This window comes from Rhinoderma darwinii, chromosome 12 (genome assembly GCF_050947455.1).
Source record: "Rhinoderma darwinii isolate aRhiDar2 chromosome 12, aRhiDar2.hap1, whole genome shotgun sequence".
Taxonomy (NCBI): Eukaryota; Metazoa; Chordata; class Amphibia; order Anura; family Rhinodermatidae; genus Rhinoderma; species Rhinoderma darwinii.
The window spans coordinates 79,055,758-79,078,948 of record NC_134698.1 but is presented as its reverse complement, the minus strand read 5'-3'; the positions used below and the strand labels follow the sequence as shown (position 1 = coordinate 79,078,948).

At 46.5% G+C, this 23,191-nt stretch overlaps 1 protein-coding gene across 1 annotated transcript in view; it reads right to left on the bottom strand.

Annotated features, from left to right (window-relative positions):
* Positions 1-23,191, bottom strand: part of TECPR2 (tectonin beta-propeller repeat containing 2) — a 29,864-nt gene that overhangs the window by 4,797 nt on the left and 1,876 nt on the right. Inside the window, exons 2-17 of the mRNA XM_075844255.1 lie at positions 18,842-19,119; positions 16,652-16,780; positions 16,148-16,279; positions 15,903-16,060; positions 14,542-14,854; positions 13,362-13,491; positions 12,162-12,566; positions 10,175-10,980; positions 8,887-9,070; positions 7,707-7,880; positions 7,433-7,613; positions 7,103-7,244; positions 5,804-6,044; positions 4,796-4,885; positions 3,524-3,757; positions 98-246 (exon numbers count right to left, since the gene is read on the bottom strand). Of these exons, the coding sequence (XP_075700370.1) occupies positions 98-246; positions 3,524-3,757; positions 4,796-4,885; positions 5,804-6,044; positions 7,103-7,244; positions 7,433-7,613; positions 7,707-7,880; positions 8,887-9,070; positions 10,175-10,980; positions 12,162-12,566; positions 13,362-13,491; positions 14,542-14,854; positions 15,903-16,060; positions 16,148-16,279; positions 16,652-16,780; positions 18,842-19,075 (3,702 nt within the window). The 5' untranslated portion in view covers positions 19,076-19,119. The remainder of the gene's footprint in view (positions 1-97; positions 247-3,523; positions 3,758-4,795; positions 4,886-5,803; positions 6,045-7,102; positions 7,245-7,432; positions 7,614-7,706; positions 7,881-8,886; positions 9,071-10,174; positions 10,981-12,161; positions 12,567-13,361; positions 13,492-14,541; positions 14,855-15,902; positions 16,061-16,147; positions 16,280-16,651; positions 16,781-18,841; positions 19,120-23,191) is intronic.

The following is a 23,191-nucleotide window of genomic DNA, read 5'->3' as shown; positions in this document are numbered from 1 at the left end:
AAATAACATGCACGTCCGATTGATCCGAACATGGATGTTAATAGCGAAGTTGGGGTAAGCTATTTTGTGTATCAATAACCACTGATTGTATTACTACCTGTATCGGGGGCTCGATCATGATCCACGCAGGCAGCATCATACTTGGGTTGAGTGGCTGTGTCCCCACTCGGAAGTAAATGACTCCGCTGGTGTCACAGGCCCAGATGTGCTGGTCGCCGCAGGACAGACTACACAGCCTGATCGGACCTGGTGGAACAGGACAGAGCGCAGAATGACAACATTTACACATCGGAAATACATACGTCGTGGTGTCCGCCATTTTACCGGGTAAAAAAAACTAATTGTTATTTTGTGGTGACTAAGATAATGTTTAATTAAAACCTGACGAGTATCCAAAGTATTTGCTGTAATTGTCTGTGTAAATAGATCGAAGGCGGCGCCAGGAATTTCCACAACAGAGAGACAGCGTTTTTAAAATAACCCGTCCTACCGCAAACGCAACTATTATTATGGTCTCCAAGCAACGCAAACACTTAACAGAAGAACACAATACGCAAATCTCAATAGAAATACATCAAAACCTTCCGGCTTCATTCACACTGACTGGTTACCTACAGAGACCGCACCCCAAACAAGCGTCCCGCACAACAGCGAGATCACGCGCCAATCACACGTCACAGGGATCGGCCCTACACAACGGAACGAGAAGTGCTAGAGGCAAAAGTGAAAACGGTCGGATGACAAGTACAGGTCAATCTGTGGCCGCACTGCCCCTCCCCCGGCTACCGGGGTTCAGTAAGGCCCTGTTCACACGGCGTGTATTTGTCGTATTATTCGGTGCGTTTTCCTTCACTGAAAAACTCATCAAAAACGCTTGGTTCACGCGTCCCACTGACATCATTGGGAGAGCGCGCAATTAGAAAATACGACGCTTTTTTTTTTTTTCCGAGAGTTTAAAAATCACGTGGTTTTTTTGAGCGCCGTGTGAACAAAGGCCTTACGAGGATGGACTGGCTGCGGACGGGAATGTCTACCCTGCGGACACCGCGAGATCCTGTTTCCCGGGACCAGACCCATCAGATCTGCTGTCGAGCAACAGGAACTTGTCCTGCCCGCAAAACGTCCTACCGAGGAGCGACCCTGATCTACGGCCAAATCTGAAAGCCGAGCGGAAGATCAGAGGCGTCTCGCAGAGGATAAACGGCGGCTTTTTTTTTTTTTTTTATAAACATGAACTTGCAAAAATGGAGATCTAATATCACGTGCAATTATTTATTCATTCACTCATTGCAACAGGCGCAATTTTGGGAGTGATTAATAGAATTCCGTATTGCCTGGGAGAAAAGAAAAAATCATGATTTGTATTCGGTTTGGATTTTCTGAGGTTGCAGGCGGAACTGTGGTGAATAGATAGAAGATCTTTTGCAAAAACTCAGTTGAAAGCAAGCAGAGGTTTGGCTTAGTTCACATCGGCGTTGTGGCCTCCGTTCTAGCGGATCCGTTGAAATTTAAAAATCAAAAACGGACTGACTGACGCAACGGAAAGTAAAAATGTGTTTGTTTTTGACGAATCAGTTTACCGGATCCATCAAAAAAAAAACCTTTCCGTTTGGGGCCTGTTCAGCGTTGGCTTTCCGTTGACTGTTTCCGTCAGGTTAACCCTTCAACGGAAAGGCAAATTGAAACCTTAGCTTCCGTTTGCATCACCATTGATATACAAGTCTCATCCACACGCTGCGTAAAATTTCAGACACTAAATTGACCTGCGATGCGTATTTTTCGGACCGCGGCACGTCAATTCCAGAAATTTTCTGCAGCAATTCCGTTTTCCTGAACTGTTTACTTCAAGTTAGTTTAAAAAAAAACAAAGCAAAACAAAAACACGGCGACCGCTTTCTCGGACACGAATCATTTTGCCCATTCCGACGTTTGACATGAAGCTGTAAAGCCGTCCGGCGTACGGGGCCTCGGAGATCTGCGTGACTGGTCTAAGATATCGCTGTCACATGAGTCTCCAGCTGCTGAAACATATCAGACGGACGTCACTGCCCGACCGGGCGGCATCGAATATCACTTATAAAGCCGTGTGGCTGTCCTGTGCCCCACCGGCGGGTACATTCTGTGACACGCATCCAGAATCTCTTCTGTCGGAGACTCCTATGTACGACTATCCGGACTGACAACAACATTGACACCTGCCGTCACTCTGGTGTGAAAACGGAGCAGGCGCTCTAAGTATAGACGTCCCCACACAGATACTGTAACCCAATGTCAGCCCGATATAGAGACGCGTGAAGGCGATGGGCAAATATTGTGTTTACAGAGAATGAAAAACATCTAAAGTCAGATCTGTACGTTATATTATCAGCCCAAATATAGGACAATTTGCCCGCAATCCGATATATTCCACTACAGGACCGGAGCGCCGGCGTCCTCCAAGCAAATGACTAACAACCTCTTCACTAGACAGGGATCAGCTGTGACCCCTGCAGGAGAAGGATGGTATTACATGGCACCCAACTTTTTTTTATTTTAGGGCCTTGTTTTTTTGTAGAGTTGTCGATTTTGTAAAAATTGGTTTCACGTACATATAAGTTAATGTTTGGTTTTTTTAAATAAAAAACGCAATACTGGCAGTTTTGTGTATTTTTTCACGCTATTTGTCATAATGGACTATAAAACTTTAATTGAATTTTTTTTTATTACTGTTACATTTTCATTAAAAAAAAAAAAAAAAAAATAGTGTTTAATGTATTGATTTCTTTTGCGGTGTAATTTTATTAAATCTTTAAAGTGTAACGAAACTTTCATAAAACTTTCTGACTTGTCATAGTGTCACGTCGGATGTTTTGATCATTGGGGGTCTGCCGCTAATATGAAGCGCACTTCCCGAGCACTGTGCCGCTTTGTTTTCTGCGGAAAGCCGAGCGAGTGAGACTTTCTATTGAGCCCCTTCACCACTCGCTCAGCTTTCCGCGGAGAGCAGAGCACAGCCGATCAGAAATGAAGCAGCACAGCGATCACTTGAGCGCTTCGGTCACTTTTTTTTAGCGATCGGTGGGGGTCTCAGGGCTCAGACCACCACCATGTAAAACTTCAGTTTACACTTTTTTTTTTTTAATTAATGAAAGTTAAAGTCCCATTAGTGGACTTAATAAAAAATTAAACTACAATGTAATGTCCCGTCTATAGGACATTACAGTCTGTGCATATAAAAAGTACAGGTATCTGTTAGGGGAACAACAAGAACTTCTATTGGACGGTCCCGGGGACACTTTTTAGGGCACAAGCTGATAGTATAAAACTATCCGCTCCAGCAATCGCAATGCCGGGGCTGGTGAGGAGCGGACAAAGAAAGCCCCCTTCCTATGTCAGCACCGCAATCAGTATTGATAAATGCAGAAGGGGTTAAATGGCCAGGATAGTTCCCTCAATCACCGCCGTGGTCACCATCACGTACGTGAGGATGCAGGAAGAGGTTAACATGTAATTAGACGGACACAGACTTTCTTCGTAGACTTACCCAGCTGGGATAGATCCAGCTTTGTCCAATGCATTCCAGTTGGGCAATTCTTGGAGAGCGTGCGGATAAGCACCCCACCCTGATTATCCAGCGCCCATACGGCATCCGCACAGGCCGACACATGGATCATCTCAGTGTCTGGTGGGAGCTGGACTGTGGACGGTCTATATGGAGCCGTCAGGTCACTCAAGCAAAACAGGTCTTTCCTGCTCTGGGACATCCATAGGACATTCCCTACAAATGTACAAGTACCAAAATTGAAAGAGAACATTATATACGGGTGCAGAGCAAGTCAAGGGCCCTCGTTCACCAGCAGACATGAGCCGGCACACCAGCAGACATGAGCCGGCACACCAGCAGACATGAGCCGGCACACCAGCAGACATGAGCCGGCACACCAGCAGACATGAGCCGGCACACCAGCAGACATGAGCCGGCACACCAGCAGACATGAGCCGGCACACCAGCAGACATGAGCCGGCACACCAGCAGACATGAGCCGGCACACCAGCAGACATGAGCCGGCACACCAGCAGACATGAGCCGGCACACCAGCAGACATGAGCCGGCACACCAGCAGACATGAGCCGGCACACCAGCAGACATGAGCCGGCACACCAGCAGACATGAGCCGGCACACCAGCAGACATGAGCCGGCACACCAGCAGACATGAGCCGGTACACCAGCGCCGATCGGTGCTTGTTTAGCTCCGCTTACATGGAGCAATGCTTGTACTGTCTTGTCCCTATACAGTTTCCATCAGCGTCGGCAGCGCATCCCCGGTTTACATGGGGAGATGTGCCGCCATGTTCGCTCGTTTGTCGGCTGATCGCTAGGCCCTCGTATGTGGGCCGATGCTCGGGAATGAGAGTTTTGTTCCCCCGATCATCGGCCCGTGTAAAAGGGCCCTAACCCTGAATCAATTATCAGTTTCTCCATTCGCCCAGCCTTATGCAAATTCAACAAACGTCCCTAAAATTTGGCATAAATGCAGAAACATAGCTGCCAGATATCACATTTTATGTCACATATCCCCACTAATTAAAGCCTTGGTAACTGAATAATGTAATGGAAATCTCGACATCTTTCGAATACACGGTGTTTCAATTCCTCACCATATTTCAATATCACGGCTTGCTTTCAATGAATGGAAACATTCTGGCTTCCATTCAGAGACTGTGGACCTGTCCTGGTAATGTCTAACTGGCTCTGATACAATGTGCCGAGTCCTGCAGCTGTACCAGTTAGAGCTCAAAATTGTGACTACGTACCTTCTCCAGCAGGGGAAGCAGAAGAGAAAACATTGATCCATTTGGTGGTGGATGCCGTACCTCGTGGTACTATCTGATGCCAGTAAGTGCCTGCAAAACAGATCAACAAAAATATTTTAATTAGGGGATACATGTCTGACCACTGGGACCGCCAGCTCTGAGAATGGGAATCGAAAGTCTCCCAAAGTGCTACACGAGAATGGAGCGGTCCCGGAAGTCCCATAGAAATGAATGCAACGCTGGCCGAGCAAGCGCACCAGCGCTCCATCTCATGCAAAGTCCCCCATTCTCATCGCTGGGGGTCCCTAACCTGTGAATAGGGGATACATTTGTCTTGTGTGAAAACCCCTTTTCCTATCGAAGACATTTATGACATATCCTATAGACGTCCGATAGATGTGGGTCTCAGCTCCGGGACCCGCACCTATTACCAGAACGAGATCGCCCGGATCCAGGTGCAGAACCAATGAATAGGTGGCCGCGTGTGCACCTCCCTCGTCACTGATTCCTATGGAAGGTACGGAAAATATAATACTCCGATCATGAAAAATGTCTATGTAAATTCTATCCACGATAAGCTCTGATCAAATCATGTTTCAGTCTTACGTTTGGCGTATGCGATGGGAAAACTCCTGACGTATGCGCCAAATGTATCCTCATTCACACAGTCCTTTTGGTATCTGCAGGGCCGGTGTTGTTATATCTGTGTGTATATATACTTTTTTTATACCACTAGGTGGCTATACAATGGCGTGCACTGCAGCCTTCCGAGAGAAATGTACGTGGGAAGCGCCTCCTGATGTATACCTCCAGTGTAGGGCTGCAATAGAAGGTGAACAGAGCCCGAGTTGCAATCTCAGATTTGTCACCGAAATCAAATTTGCGATGGCCAAGTAGCCTATTCTTAATAGAACAAAAGAACTTTATGTGCAGGGTCCAGAGGAGATTGTCGGAGTGCGATAGTGGTCACAATGCTTCAATAACCCCCTCCATACATTGAACACTCACCGATAAGGTTCCCCTTTGCCACGTGAAACTCATTTTTGCCCGAGGTGATCCACACGCCGCTGCCGTTAACCCCCAGTAGACTGGGCTGGCACTGGGACTGCTGTGACCAGAATGTCATCCGAAGCTTGTCAGCCACTTTTTCCACAGGTGCCTGGGCTACGGTGGCCACGGTCTGTGTGGCCTGGATGAGGGTCTGAAACAAGGTGTAATGATCGAAGACGACGTAGTCTGTGATACTGACCTGTCAAATACAAGGAGGGGGGGGGGGGGGGTTACAAAATCAGAAAACAAAATAAAAAAAAATTAAAAAAACCGGAGACACTGTTTGTTTTGCGGCTGCTGAATCCTATAAATCAGATTTATCCTGTTATGGAGCTTTGTCTTATTAGTTTCAGGAATCCTTGACTGCCGCCTCCAGCAATCTAACGTCTATGGGATCAGCTGGATTAGATTTTTACTGGTCTGATCCATCTCCCCAGAACATGGATGGTAATGGGGGAGCGAGGTCCATCATCTGAACCAGTCTATAAGGCCCCATGCACACGTCCGTAGTGTTCATCCTTAAAATACTGACACTCATTTCTATCGGCCACGGAGACCTTTCCTTATATTTCCGGGTGTGTCTGGGCCATAGAAATGAGCCGCAAAGAATAGGACATTTCCTATTTTTCGCATTTACGGACCGCGCTCCTATACTTATTACTGTGAGCACTTCCCGCAAATGCGGATGACACTCCGCGGCCCGTACGTGCAGTATTTACCGACCATAAATAGAGACTGTACAGAACATTAGAGGGTTCCTGGGTGATAATCACTTTAAAACATTTTCATAAAGAAAAAAAAGTGTCTCTGTAATGCAAGTAAGTGACGATACTGAGAAGAGAAGGAAAAATTTGTAACAAATTCTCAGTAATACCTGTTGATTAGGAAGTCTAAACTTTTCCCCTACACTTTCTCCCAAATACCCCATAAACATGAGCGCTCGGCTGAACATACGTGTGAATCTTCTAGCAGTGGTTTATCTCTCGCTGGAACAAAAGGATTGGCATGCTGAAATAGAACGTGGCCGATCCTTCTATCCCCCCCCCCCAACATCTGCCATCAGTGGAGAGTCAGGAGACCCCCATACATATTAGATGGTGGGCCGGTACCACTGAAACCATCGGGTTCGCCCGCCTGTCATCTAAGGTGTAGGGGCTTTAGTATGTAGAGCTGGGCTAACAATGGAAACGGTTGTACCCAGAATACATTGAATGTTACTAAACAATACTCAGAAATAAGAAAATACAAAGTGCCTACTTGCCACCAATGGTCATCGTCTCCTTGAGGCTTTTTAGAGGTGACTCCAGTCCTGAACCACAAGTTGCCGTTGGCGTCCAAACTCCAGACCGTCTCGTGATCCCCCAGCGTCACGCAGACCGGTGCTAGCGCTTGTCTCTCACTGCAATAGTAAAATGAGAGTTCTCATTACATATAGGCCGTAAATACTAAGGAAATCTGAATTGTGAATGGAGGCGGCCACCTTTGTCTCGTCCGCAGAAGAAATACTAAAATATTTAAGAACAAGTTATGACCGATGTAATTCAATTGGTGACCTGTAGAGGTCAGAACGGCCCTTAGAGCAATTACCTGATGAGGTCGCACTCCCAGACTTCACCCTCCGGAGAGAAGCTGCTAACTCCTTCCCTGTACAAGAGGCCCCGCTGTTCGGTGAGGGCCCAGACCACGTTATTCCTGGTTGTGATCTGGGATAATGGGCACGGGCAGTCAACTTTAATGGCTCTGGCACATGGGCGATCCACACTGAGACCTAGCATAAAAATACATAAAGCAATTATTGGGGTGTTGGTTTGGAGATCCAGCTCGGTCATTACAGGTAATACTGCAGGAGGTGCCTCTGTACCCGTCTGCAAGTATAAATCTCCATTGGTTCTGATAATCCAGGCGGTGTCGTCACTCAGGGCTACGAACGAGGCCTGAGGAAGAGCTTCGTACCAATGTCTCTTCCCTTTAATCGTGACTTTCCCACAAGCAAAGGCCTTGTCAGTCTTCTGCTCGATCTTCCACAGCAGGTTTCCTGAAGACGGAAACAATTGCACAATTTTATTATTGGTTATTAAAACAGTCCACGTCTGCGGACATAGTAAAGCCGTACACCTTAGATACGCGCGTTCTGCCGACCGCTTTTCCTGTTGACCCCCCCCCCCATACACATGCACGCTCGGGCAAGAGCGTGCACGTCAACATGTACATTCGGCCGAGCGTACATTTGCTCTCAATGAGGAGAGGGGAGTAATCTGCTGGCCAGGCACCTCTGGCGGCAGCTTATCCTCCATAGAAACGGTTCAGGCATCTTGAAACCCAACATGGCCGAAAGTCGTCCCCCCCCCCCCCGACACTTGTCATCGAGGGATAGCCAGGACACCCCCATAAACATTAGATTGTCTACGGGTCTTGCCAAAATCGGCAGATGTTCATCTAATGTGTATGGCTACTTTAAAGTGTAGCTAAACGTTGGACAAACTTCTGACATGTCATAGTGACGTGTCAGAAGTTTGGATTGGTGGGGGTCCGAGCGCTGAGACCCCCACCAATCACTAGAACGCAGCAGCTAAAGGTCTCGTGTGAGCGCTCAGCCGCTTCGTGTCTGTTCGGCTTTTTCCGGAAAGCCGATGTATCGGAGTACGGGCTCATAGACTTTCTATTGAGTCCGTACACCGATACATTTATTTCCGGAAAAAGCCGAACAGACACGAAGCGGCTGAGCGCTCACACGAGACCTTCAGCTGCTTCGTTCTAGAGATTGGTGGGGGTCACTGTGCTCGGACCCCCACCAATCCAAACTTCTGATATGTCAGAAGTTTGTCAAATGTTTAGCTACACTTTAAGAAATCCAATCCCCCACAGCGGAGAATGGAATGGATTCCTATAATATCTGGTATAGATTGGTGAATTCTTATTTATGTAGATGGAGTGAAAACTGAACTTGGATTAGATCGGTTTTAATTATCATAGATATAAATGTAATACATTGTCCAGTGCCTGCGCTTCAATGACATGAGATACGCCGGGTGTTGACAAACCTGAAGGAGATACTGCCACCTGCTGGACGGCATCTTCAAACCTCTGCCATCGCAGGCCGGCGCCGGGCAGAGGACTGCAGTACAGGGACCCCTTGTAGTCCAAGCACCAGACATACTTCTCAGACACGACCAGGCTTAGAATACCATTGGCAGGTCCTGAGTAAACCATCCAACTCTCTGCCAGCTGAAGGGACCGCAGAAAGAAGCGCAAGGTTATTAAAAGAGAGACCGAGGACAGAAAGTGATATAACACTTAGTGAGGCAATGACAAAGAATAAAATCACTATATTTTATCTGGTCCAAGACTCTACATCCAGGTGCAATGACTGGGTGATCATGCCAGAAAACAGAAAGAAGAATCTTAGAAGTAGGCTGAAGGATCGGCAGGAAGAAGTTCTGTCTCTATATGGAATCAGAGGAATGTGGAGGGGTCGGAATGTGGAAGCTTCGGAGGTCGTATGAAGCCGTAATACGGCCATGTGCACGAGAACTTAAAAGTGTAACTAAACTCTTAAAAAAACTTTTTGTTGGTCAGTGACAGGTCAGAAGTTTTTAATCGGTGGGGGTCCGAGCATTGCGACTCCCACTGATCGCTGAAAGAAGCGGCAGACGTGCTCAGGTGAGCGCTGTGCTGCTTAGTTTCTGATCGGTTTTCCTCGGGGCATTGTACGAGCTCAATAGAAAGTCTATGAGTCTGTACACCACTCGCTCGACTTTCTGAGGAAAGCCAATCAGAAGCCAAGTGGCACGGCGCTGATCCGAACACTTTTGCTGCATTGTTTTATTGATCGTGGGGGTCTCAGTGCTCGGACCCCACAGATCAAAACTTCCGACATGTCAAAGGTTTTTTAAAAATGGAGTTACCCTTTAAAAGGGGTATTCCCATCCTAAACAATTATGGCATATGGAGAGGCATTCACACGTGTGCAGTCCGGTCTATTGAGGTCTAGGAAAGGTATTTATGGCACATCCTATGGATATGCCATAAAGGTTTAAGATGGGCGTGGCCATGTGTCGTTCAGATTCATCCCAAAATAAAGGGGTATTCCCGTCATAAACATTTAAGGCATAGGTGCAACGCCCATAATGAATGGAGTGGGCCGCATATGAACGTGTCCACCTCTCCATTGATGCGATGTATCGCGGTGGTATAAACGTTTAAGATGGGACTACCCTTCTTATCTTGGGATAAACCTGAAGTCTAACCTTGGTCTAGACATATCCGAAAAAATTGCGATTGCCTAAACCCCCGTTCTAAGCTGCCCATCAATGACCAACCCAGTAATACCTGTTCGGCTTTCAGTAAGGAGCTTTCTTCTTGCACGGAATGAGCCCGTTCTTGGGATACAGCCATTTCTGCCACACTGGCATCGGAGGAAGAGTGCGGTATCCTATGGCCATAGATATCCTCATCATCGCTGGACGCCAACGAACGGTCGTGCTCACTGCGTTCAGGTCTATAATTTTTAACGGGGTCTACAGAGTCTTTAAGTAAAGTGTATGCATTTAGACAGACGTTACCCCCAATAGAACTTGAGGGCACCCGGCGCTGGACATTTGGCACGTCTTGCAGTTCCTCATATATTTCATCCGTGCGGCTGTCCCAGGATTTGGTCTGTATGGAGTGTGAACCCTCCTCCAACGCCACATTATGTTGTCCAGAGTTATTCACATCCGGCTTTTCCTCTACGGGACGCTGCCGGGCGGAGTCGCTATGTTCCGCCGGCTCAGCGCAGCGATTTATAATCCGCGTTACGCTTTCTAGAACGGTCTGAGTGTCGGATGAAGAGACTGAGGCGGCGCCATCGATATTCCTGCTGCTACCCTCCGAGTCTTTGTCTTCTTCACCGGGGTATGAATTGCTCTCACTGTCCACATCAGGAGCCGGAGACTCGGACGTGTGGATGGTACTGGAGACGCCGGATGCGTTATCGTCGCCGTGATACTTCCCGCTGACCAGGCTCTCCTGGGAGCTTAAGTGGTCTGCACTGCAGCTGGTTAATACCGTGGTGGAAAAGTAAGAGGTTAATGAGATAGGACTGTCCACGCTGGGAGTGCTCTCAAGGGATCCGATGCGACTCCTGGAACCGTTTTCTGACGTCCGAGAACAAAATAAAAGAAAAAAATGGTAAATGTAAAAAAATAAAAATAAAATAAAAAAAAAACAAAAAAACATGAAAAACTGTATACAAGCCACTACTTTCTTCCTTTAGATTTTTCTTCTTTTTAGGGTCAACTCCAATGCACCGGCCCAATGAGTAATTACTTGACCTTGCCATTTGCTAAGCAGCGGTTCAGGGCGACTCCAGCCGCCGTCTACGGGTGATATGTGCAGATCTGATCCAGCGCAGGAGAGCGCGTGATCTGCTGCTCCGCAGTGCTGGTGTCAGGATAATCAAGTAAATATTAACCCCTTCCCTCCGCAGCCATTTTTCATTTTTTCTCCCCACTTTCCAAAAGCCATAACTTTATTTTTCCGTCGGTATGGGGCTTGATTTTTGCCGGGCAAGTTGTCGTTTTTTTATGGCATTATTTATTGTACCATATAATGTACTGGGAAACTGGAAGAAAAAGTTATTTATGGGGTGGAATGGCGAAAATAAAAAAAAAAAGTGATTCCTCCATTGTATTTTAGGTTTCGTGATTATGGCTTTCACCGTGCGGTAAAAAACGTGTAAACTTTATTCTGCGGGTCAATAAGATTATAGCGATATCAACTTTATATTGTTTTTTTTTTTATGTTTTACAAGGAAAAAAATCGAATTATTAAAAATAAAACGTATGTGCCGCCATATTCTTTTTAACTCCTTTAATTTGTCGTCGATTGAGCGATGCGAGGGATTGTTTTTATTTCTTTGCAGTGTTTACCGTGCGGGTAAAATAATGTTAGATTGTGATAGTTTGGACTTTTGCGAATACGATGATACCAGTTATGTAAAATTATTTTTTTTACATTGTTTTAGGGGAAAATGGTAGGTTTTTGGAACTTTTATTTTTTTTTTATATTAAAAAAAGAAAAAATTAATTTACTTTTTTTATTAGTACTCTAGGAGAGCTTAATAGGGGCACAAAGATGGCAGACCTGGGGGCCTTTATTAGGGGCAATGAAGCATTGTAGGAGGATAGTTGTACACTAACCCGTTCAATTCTGTGTTTGAGAGAGATAAGCGGTGCCAGAAGTGGCGGCAAACGCTTATCCCAGCAGAGCTAACCAGGCACATATGTGGGGGAGTCAGTCATCATATGACAGATACCGTATTCAGATATGCGATTACCTTGACGCTTCTTTTTCTTCTTCACCTTTATGGACTTCACCACCAGTTCCTGATCAAAGTCCTCATTACTGATGAGGCTAAATCTCTGCGAGGACGACCGCTGCTCCCGCACCGCGTGATCAGACGATTCCGGATCAGCGTCTTTCAGGCTATAACCGTTGTCTGTAGAGATGGGGCCTCGGTCTGTGAACTCCATAGAGAGAGAATTACTTCGGACCCTCGGCTCAAGTCCTTGCTCTTGATCCCCTTCTTCCAGCTCCAGTGGACATAGCTGGATCCTCTCCGTTTTCAGGGACTGGACAGACGGGACCTGGTTTTCTTGAACATCGGATGCCGAGTCGTTCTGCGGTTGGTTTTCCAGCGAGGCGTGTTTTGCTGGAACCCGGAAAGGGCTACGCAGTACGGCTGTTATAGAGAAACGCAGATTCAGCAAGTAATAGAAGGCAAAAAACCACGGAACATTATTCCTCCTCACAAGACAGAGCACTCTGGAGCCTCCGAGACGCCCCCCTAGGATAGACCCCATTCACAACGCGTTTTGCAGCGCCGGTCAGAGATATACATGGGGATTCCTCAACGTATACCCATGACACAAGCCACTGTATAGGCATAAAATAGCGTCAGTCACCCATAGGCTCTCCGTTTAAAAAGAAAAAAGTTTCCTGGCGAATATAGAAATGTACATTCCAAACGAAAGAGAAAAAGGCCAAAATCTAATCTGCGAGTGTCAGATCACCGGCGCTGAATGCAAATGATCACTTTGAGTCCTATCGGCCAATCAGCTAAGACTAGAAGGCTCGCGCGGTGGTAACTTTCACCTGCATAGCATACGTTTTCAGCCTCTGAAAGCAAATAATTAATGTTCCCACCCACTGACAGCAAGCAGAGATCTCGAAAATAGTGAGCCATTGAAACAGACTTATGGCCTCCGTCGCAGATTCCGCCGAAAATAACGGAAACAATAGTGCAGCAGGCAGATCTATTGTTTCTGGTAAAACCACGGGCACCCCAATGGGACCCATTAAAGTCAATGGGTTCAGTCGGCCGCCACTTCTGGTTATTCCCTTGTTCTGCCGGAGCAGATCAACGAACGCGGGTGTGAACAGGGCCGAATAGAAGTTTTCTGCATCAGATTTTAGTCCAGCTTCACGTTTGTAAACACGTAATTGCGCTGAGAATCGGAGGATATTCTGCACTCACCGGATACAGCTCCTTCTGGCATGTCCGAGACTCGAATAATTTCCCTGTCACCTTTCAGGAAAAATATTTCATTGTTGACACAGGAGACGGATACGATATCCCCAGCGCTTTCAAGACCTCCGATCACAGCCTGGAAAAAAATAATAATGAGAGAGAGATAACTGATCAGCCTTTCTAGGGACAGGAGGTGGATATATCGGGTGTCCATGCAGCGGGTCCCTGCTCCGGATATGAGAGGGGGGGGGGGGGGGGTTCTCAAGCTGGAGACAAAAGGGGTTGTATAAAACACAGAGACCCTGTAACTCATGATTTACCAGTATGGATGTGGGTGGACACGCATCTTTTTACCCCCATCGTTATAGGAACATGGATGGCGCGATGCCTGGATATGATATTCCCTTGAAACAAGTAATTTTCCCCAAAATTGCTCACATGGTGGTAAATAATTGTGTATGGCGCATTTCCAATAAGCGTTCAGATACGAATAGAATATAATAACGCTTGCTGGATCTGGGAGGTTTTTTCCCTTGTATAGCCAGCTTATGTTACTAAAAAACTTTCAGAAGTTTTGAATCGGTGGGGGTCCGAGAGCTGAGACCCGCACCGATCGCTAAATCGAAGTGGCAGAGTAAGCGGTGACCGGACTCAGACTTTGTATTGATCCCGTACACCGCTCCGAGGAAAGCTCATCAAAAACGAAGCAGCAAAGGCTCACCAGAGCAATTCTGCCACTTCGTTTTAGTGATCGGTGGGGGTCTCAGCGCTCGGACCTTCACCAACCAAAACTTCTGACATGTCCAAAAATAATAATTTAACGTTTAGTTACACTTTAAAGAGGTTTTCCCACCAACAGCATTTATCCCCTATCCCACTGGATAAGTGATAAAGGTTACTGGGACCCCACCAATAACTAGAACGAGCGCCCAAAGTCCCTTGTTCCTCCTCCCGGGACCACCGCGTTTGAATGAAGCAGTTTTTTTTATGGAGCAACAGTAGCGCATGGGTGCTGCCCGCTCCATTCAGTCTATGGCACTGAAGGAAACGGTGGTATGGAGACTCGGGACACCTGTTCTAGTGATCTTTGGGGGTCCCAGCGATTATACATTTATCGGGTAAATAGGTAATAAATGGTCTTAGTGGGAAAACCCCTTTAAGCGTCCGTTAGTCTGAGGTCACATACCTGATTGATCGTGTCTATGAGATAGATGCTGTACTCGTCCCAGCTCAGGACCCATCCTTCATGCAGAAAACAGGTCACCAGGCCCAGGTGTTTCTCACACATTGTATAATTTGCTTGGTCTGTTGTCTCCACCCGGGGATACAGCTCGAAAGAGTCCAGTCCACCGGCCAATACATCCTTTAAAATGAAAGTGGACTGAACAGACCCGTGAGCGTCGGCCTTCCAGAGGCGCAGTCCAGGCCGCGATGCCAACAACGTGAGGTCACTTTGCTTGCAGAGGCTGGGGATAAAGCAAGCTCCGTATTTGCCATTGCTGAAAGATGAAGGGGACGTTACTGTAGATGTGACAAGAGCGACGTGCGGCGGCAAAGCATCATGTCGCAATGTCAAATTTAATTTAAAATCTGAAGCGGAATACAGTAAAAGTCTGGAATGCCTGATAATCCGGAACGCCTGATAATCTGGAACGTGACTAAAATGGTTACATTCTCGAACAACAGGAATTTTCTTGGTAGTCTGGCACATCAGGTCCTTGCACGAAAACCCAGACACGACGGCGTCAATAATATCGCACCACATATTCAGGGACGGCAATGCTACAATCTGAATTCTGATAGTGTCTTCTCATGCTGCCGCTTTGCACAAGGCTGGTGAGGGTCCCAGAAGTCAAACCCCCAACGTACAGACATAAGAAAAACTATTCCTATCTTATAAAGTGATGGCAGATCGCTGGGATAGGCCATCACTTTACGATTGACGGAGATCTGACATCTACGACCTTCACCGATCCTGAGAACGAAGGGGCCGCAGCGCTGATTTAGCTCTGCAACTTCTACGTTTTTCCTTGGCCAATCACTGTGCAGGTAACAGCAGCATGGTCCCATTTACATGATCCCATGTAAATATACTATTTTAAAACTTTAGATCGGTGGGGGTCCGAGCACTGAAACCCCCACCGATCGCTAAAACGAAGCAGCAGTGAGCGAGGTGCCGCTAAAGGTCTGATCGGTTTTCCTCGGAAAGCCGAGCGAGCAGCGTACAGACTCAGACTTTCCTTTTGATCCCGTACACCGCTCCGAGGAACGCGGATTAGAAACGAAGCGGCACAGCACACACCAGAGCAATCGGTGGGGGTCTCAGTGCTCGGACACCCACAGATCAAACATGTCAGCAGTCTTTTAAACGTTTAGTTACGCTTACAATGGGGTCGTGCCGCAGCTTTGCAGGGAAGGGACGCAGCACTAAATCAGCATTGCGGCCCCTTTATGCTCCGGTTCGGCGGGGGTCCCATCAATTCATAAGATGGAAATACCGCTTTAACGATAGGTCACATGTCTGTCGTTAACGTAGGAATGACTTACGATTTCCTCGGCTGATTGCCAACTTGCTTGACAGACTTTTCTTCCGTGTAGAAGAGCAGACATCTCTGCGTGGTGGATATAAGCAGGACTTTATGGCTGTAATCCAGCTGGACTATAGGGGACAATTCCTCCAGTATAAGGCCGGAGTTACACGAACCCTTAAAAGACAAAACGCACGGGAAGAGTCAGCGGTAGAAACAACACCAACGTGTACGGAATAAGGAGGGGGGGGGGTCAGCCTTCACCTGATCAAAATCCAAATCAGACTGAATAATCTTTCCTCTCTCGTCACCAGAAAATAACTTCATCCCGTTGGGGCTCCAGGCCAGCGCCGTGATGCTGCTCTTGTGACTGCCGAGCACATCAAACCTCCGTAACTGCAGCAAGAAGACGAGATTGTTATACGCTGCGCCCACATCCGGCGGTTTTATACTCAATCATTCCTGACAGACGTCTGTAGCTCTTCTATTGTCCAGGTGAACCCAATATCACTACGGCCGGATCTACAGGGGCCCGATGATTCATTTCCGAGCCGGAGCATGTAACGTTATCCTGCTGGGATGGAAATAGCTTAATAAAGTCCTGCTATATACCCATAATGGGGCGCTCCTTCCCTTCACCAGCTACTGCTGTAGTCATCATGGTGATCTGATGGGGGAGATGGTTATGTGGGTCAGATAATGATCGGACCGGATGCGTCTGATCATTACTACCCCATTTATAATTCCGCCTCGGTTGTACATACAGACCTGTTTGTTTCGTCCGGGAAGAGGCGACACAAGTTGAAAAACGACGACCCTGCCAGAAACCGTGCCCACCGCTACCAGGTCATCGAAGCAGCTCAGCAACTTAATGACAGATATAGACTCCGTCTTCCCCTGGAATGAAAGAGAACAAAAAGGCATGAACCATAATCCAAAGACTTAACTACAACCAGCACAGAAAACGACTGCAGCCGCACGACAGACGAAGACCACGTTCCGGATTTCATGAAGATATAGGCGCAGATTCCCCACCTAAACCCTCACGCATTCCGCATCCAATGCGAGTAAATGGCGTTTTTGTAACCACGTTGACAAGCAACAGAAAAAAAAAAAAGTCCACCGCACGTTCATTATTTGCGCGGATTCCCCACAGAGAAGCTTCGGATTAGCCCCATTGAAATACAAAGGGGCTAATCCACGAGCAGATCCACGACAGAATCCCCATTTCAGCCTCAGATTTCTGCTGTTAATTCTTTAAAAATCCACATCGGATTTATCCATGATAAATCCGACAGTGTGAACGAACCCTAAAATCAAAAATGAACGGAAACCGTAAAGGCCCTTTTTACAGGGGCCAGTGATCGGGCAAATGCTCGTTCATCGGCTGATTGTTTGCACGGGGCAATGATCGGGAAGGAGCGCTCATATGAATGTTCGTATAGCTGCTAGTTGGCCCGTGTAATAGGGCATTTAGTTCGTACTTTTTGCTTCTTCGGTGTATTTGAGTTGTCATGTGATAATTCTCATCAGAGTTACAGAACAATCCTAACAAGCAGAGGAGGAAACAGCTTTAAGTCTTTACACGCCAGTATGTACATCATGCTCAGTGACCGAGTGACCACAGACAGCTCTCCATGGCCTCCATAATGGCTGACTGTGGTTGCAACTTCCTGTCCCGTTACAGAACCGCTCTGAAGGACGGCTGTGGGCAACTACTCCACTTTTCATTTGCACCTTTGATAAATCTCCCCCATGAACTTTTATTATTTGGGAGGAAATGCTTTTTAGTGGACAGTGGAAGCTACTTAGCAAAAGTTTGTAATTAAAAGGGTTATCCCACCATGATGGAATATGTCTGTCTAGGACACTGCCTGGGTCTCCCCAATCCTTGGAATGAAGGGGCTGCAGCCCTAGCCAAGCACAGCCACGCTCACAGTCATCGGATGTGGTGACAAACCAATACGATATCGCTCGGAATATAATATCCCTTTAATTATCTGTTCTGTAACTGGGGATCCAAGATATAAATATGTCCGCATGACTATTGCAGGGCTGGGATTCATTCCCGGAGAGTTTACTGCTGTTGATGGTGGAAAATAAGTCGTTATCAGCTGCGACTGATCCATTAGTGGACGATCTTATGGTTATACTTCCTTCCAAGCTGCTCGCACACCGTACGAGAACAGAGCGCTAATAAATGCGGCTAATGGGAAGACGTAAGTGCTGGGTTTTAATAATGCAGCAAGTCGTCTGTGTCTCGAAGAGTCGAGATATCACGAGACGGTCAGGGAAATGTGAAATCATACAACACTAACCTTTTCGGCCTTCTGTGTCTATCCAGTGCTCCCTGGAGAGTCCGCAGCAAATACTAAAATGTATTATGGATGATAATCCCCACTATGCGACTTCACCTATCCCAAAACTACAACTCCCATAATCCCATATGACAAGCGTGCTCCTGAGGCCATAGACATTCACTGATTGGCTGATCATGGCACACAGAGGGCGCCGTCTACGATCGCTAAAAACATTTAATTTTTTATTTTTAGAAAACATCAAATGTAGTGCTTGACGGGTCACGGAAACCCCGTTCTCCCAGTAGATGGGACCCCCACCTACCAGTCATTTATGACGCATTGCACGGATACACCATATAGGTCCACGGTCTGAATACTTTAATAATGGAATAGAAAAGTCAATACTTTTTTCCGCAGAGTGTGGATGAAATTTATTCAAATCTCTTCCACTTTGCTGCTACTGTAACACTCTGTGGATTTTACACAATGAAATCCGTTGCAGAAAGTCCGCCCCGTGTGAACACACCCTTAATCTGACGGGATCTGCTCTCATTTAGACAATTATAAGAAGCGGACAGCGCAGTGTGAACGCTCCCTACTCCTGATCTGGCTGCGGCTCCCATCCTCTACAGACGCTGCTCGTGGTTGGAGCACTTACTTCTAAGTTATACTTCTTCATCTGATTGGTGTGCCGGCAGTACAGATACAACATCCCGATGCTGCTGCCAATAGAAACGTAATCGCCATTGACGTCAATCGCTGTGAGATAAACAATGAGGGACCGGAAACCCTTTTGGACTTTAGCCGGGATGGCGTTGAGAATGGAGTACAAGGGGCAGAACTCCTTAAAGGTTACAGTTCCCGGCAGAGCGGCCATGGCTTTCGGTCTCATGTGTGAGCGTGCGGGTAAATCAATCCATCACCGGAGGAAAGAACCTGGAAACAAAGAGGAAAAGCAGAAGAAATAAAGCTGATAAAAAGACCTACAAATTATAGTCCACTATTATAGCGAATCAACCACAGGTGACCCCCTGTAACGTTCCAACGACCACCCCCCGCGGTGAGATATGGGGTGGGTTGGTTGGCATGGCTAGGTGGAGGGCTTCATAGGAGACGGTCAGAATCACGATATCCTGCACTACATTATTGTTCAAGCGATCGCTGGTTCAAGTCCCCTAGGGTGACATTTAAAAAAAAAACAAAAAAAAAAAAAAAAAACCTGTAAAATAAAAAAAGTTTAAGAAAAAAGAACAAAATTAAAAGCTAAAAAATTAAAAAATTAACATAACTGGTATCGCTGCGTCCGTAAAAGTCTGAACTGTTACAATATATCATTTCGTCCGCACGGTGAACGGCGTAAAAAAAATGAACCGCGTGAATGGCTGCAGCAGGAAGGGGTTAAAGGAGTTTTCCCGCTGAGATAATACTCGCCACATTTGCTTCGGTTGAATGTAGGTTTTTTATTTTGCGCTTTCATATCCTGTATTTGATATTTTCGCACCTCCTATTTTGTCATGGGGTTTCAAACCCCCCAGAGTAATGGTTTTTCCTACTGGGGAGTTTTTTTGCAAACCACAAAAAAAAAAAAAGCAACAACATTTCACTAAACGCACGTCATCCTTTATCTTATATTCTCCAATATCCTACACATGTGTAAGGCCTAACGTATACGATCGTGGCGAAACAAACATCCGTGGTCTGTGGTCCATTTGTCCACAACAACAAAAAACTCCCATTGTAGTGCATCCGAGGGTCATCAGTATTCACGGATCCGCACGAGGGGTGAGTCCGTGGCGCAAATATGGACCGTAAAATGGCATGTCCTGAGATTTTGGGGCCCCCACATGGATCGTGTGCATGGAGCCATATAAATTAATAAGTCCGTGTGCTGTCCGTGAAAAACAGTCGTATGCATTAGGCCTTATATCGGCAAAATCAGAGCGCTAAAAATAAAAAAACGATCGTAGACAATAATAGAAATCGGACGCCAGATGTGAAACCTGTCGCTCATAGGACTGCAGCTATAGGCTCCATATTATATACGTAAGAAGATGGTGTCTTGATATACAGCGGCTCAATAGGGACTCCGTGTGCCACCATAAAGGGTCCGGGCACACAGCACCGTCACATACATACACCCTAAAAGTTAGAGGACAACTGGATTTCTAAAAAAAAATAAAAAAAAAAAATGAATGAAACCTATAAAAGTTGTGACTATTAGACCGGATCAATATACAGAACCCAACACAATGGACGATTGTACTAAGAAAAGAATATAAGACCAGTCATTGTATAGGAAACCATCCATTACCCCAGAAAACGGTCCTCCAATTACAGACCCCGGGACAATGGACAGAACCCCCTCCCCGTCTCCCTGTGAAGTCTCATCAGACATTGGTCCATTGTTGTAGAATACGATAAACGTCGCACAGCTGCCCGCAACAAAGCCGCTATTCTCCCACAGATCACAGAGCTGCAGCCACGACACGGCAGGAAGGGGCGGACGAAGGGCACAAAAAATAAATAAAGAAAATCTGATTGACATGGACTCAACTTTGCTCTAGAAGTACCAATAGTCATATAAACGATATATTCTGTATCAACGGGGCCACATTTTTGCTTTCTATCTTCTACGCATGTGTCGTAATATTGTGACTGCGTAGCTGCGTCACTGACCAATCTGGACAAGCAGTGCTGCAGTGTAAAGCATGGGTTAGGATAGAGAAAACAGGGAAGCAGATTTTAGACCCCGATAGACAATGCAGCTTAACTGGAGTCACGGATCATCGGCTCGATTCATACCGGTGCCGTGCCTTCCACTTATAACGGAAGTCATGACGCAGATACCAACGCCGCCGGAAGGAAGGAATCACTGACTAAGAAAGGGGTCGGTCAGAGATCGGTCATTTTGACAGATGTTCCTCCTGTCAAATCTGATTGAATTTGTGACCGCGGCTTCAGGTGGTCTCAAGATACCAATCCGATATGGAAACGCGTAGCCATTATTAATTTGTCTGTTAATAAACGTATGTCAAATCGCCCATCGTACGGTCAGCGGCGCCTCCATCCACACTTCTGGTTGAGATACACAACCAGATTATTAAGCGTTACTGACTGCGTCTTCTATAAGGGTATGTTCACACGAGGGCGTCCGTAACGGCTGAAATTACGGGGATGTTTCAGCCTGAAAACATCCCCGTAATTTCAGCCGTAACGGCATGTGCAGGCGCTTGAAAGCCGCGTCAATTACGGACGTAATTAGCGCTGCTATTCATTGGAGTCAATGAATAACGGCTCCAATTACGCCCAAAGTGACAGGTCACTTCATTGACGCGGGCGTCTATTTACGCGCCGTCATTTGACAGCGGCGCGTAACTTACGCCTCGTATGAACAGACAACGTCTGCCCATTGCTTTCAATGGGCAGGTGTTTGTCAGCGCTATTGAGGCGCTATTTTCGGACGTAATTCGGGGCAAAAACGCCCGAATTACGTCCGTAATTAGTGCGTGTGAACATACCCTAAATCTGTCACTTACCGAGAGACTCCATTACACTAATGAAAATCTCAATGGCTGCAGTAAACGCTCAACGGGCGGAGAAGACGAGAGATCACAGACTGAGCTGATACACAATGTCCAAATCCACGATGGTAACGGGTGCAGACGGGTTATCCTGATCTAAGGATTGTAGATAAATATAGAAGAAATCACGCAGCACTCCGATGTCGTTTATTCAGTCACCGCAGCCGCAACTTTTCCGTCCTACTATGGGACGTTTTCAAGCATTGTGATACTTTATATTCTGCACATGTTGTTGTGTCATTACCTGAACGAGTGGTCATTAAAAATGTGCAATCAGATCTAGTACACAAATACAAAACAAAAACCATCCAGTACAATAATATATTTACGTGCCAGTCTCTTTGGTGTTAAATCCACGTCTAACAAAATGACCTCCAGAGCAGATTTACTGGAAAGTTGTTGGTACTTTGAACGAAATTCATCACGGTGCATATACATCGCTGGTCCTGCCCGGGACCTCCTCCCACGTGGGATCGTATGATTTTTGTCATATTGGCCCAAGGTCAGAAGGTGCAATTCCACATTGAAAGGAAAACCGCGACCTACCGGCGGCTCAACATTTTCCTGATTTGGGACACACAGAGGGATCTGATTCTTGAACATCTCCCTGCACGAGAGGCGATCGGCAGAAGTTACTGCACAAGTGGGAACTTAAAGGGATTTTTTTATTGGACTCTCTAAGACGGAAGGGTCTTAATGTTGAGTTTAATGTGGCGAGACCCCTGATCTGACCGTTCTTTACCTATAGGTTCCCCTCTGTTCTTGTCCTCTTCGTTGCACTTCTATATACACATGGTTATATTTGCGTGTGTATGTGATACATGACTTACATTTGTTATCTTTCCCTCGTTGCAGAAAACTCGGACCACCCACCATGATTGGGTTTACTATATACACCGGACCTGTGGAATAAGGGCATTGAGTTGTGTCTGTTGGATTGTACTCGGTGTTTTCTATTTATACCCCACCTTTAAAGGGTTAAACTGCAAATAATACAATAATTGTTCTCTTATTCTTCTCCGTGTGCGGCGGGGGCTATACTGCCTTCAGGCTTATGTCCCGCCATTGTTTTGGTCCCATACACTATTTGAAGGTTTCTCGTGGAGCAATCCCTGTTCACGAAAGGTGTAAGAGGGGCGCACGGACCTTGACCCGAGACCCCAATGTTCACGGAAGGGCGAATCTGGGTCCTAGAGCCTGTGTGTGGAGCAATTAGAAACATTCTGCTAATATATATTGATAGTCATGTCGTAACTCTGATCTATTGCGTGTCTTCTCCCTTTTTGATACGGGGTCATATTAATATATTAGGACGATTGTCCTCCCGTATACAGCGTGTTATCAAACGGACATTACAGACACTATGAACGTGACCCCGTATAGATCTTCTCTGCGCTGTCCTCTTGGATTGGTTCACACATCGTATG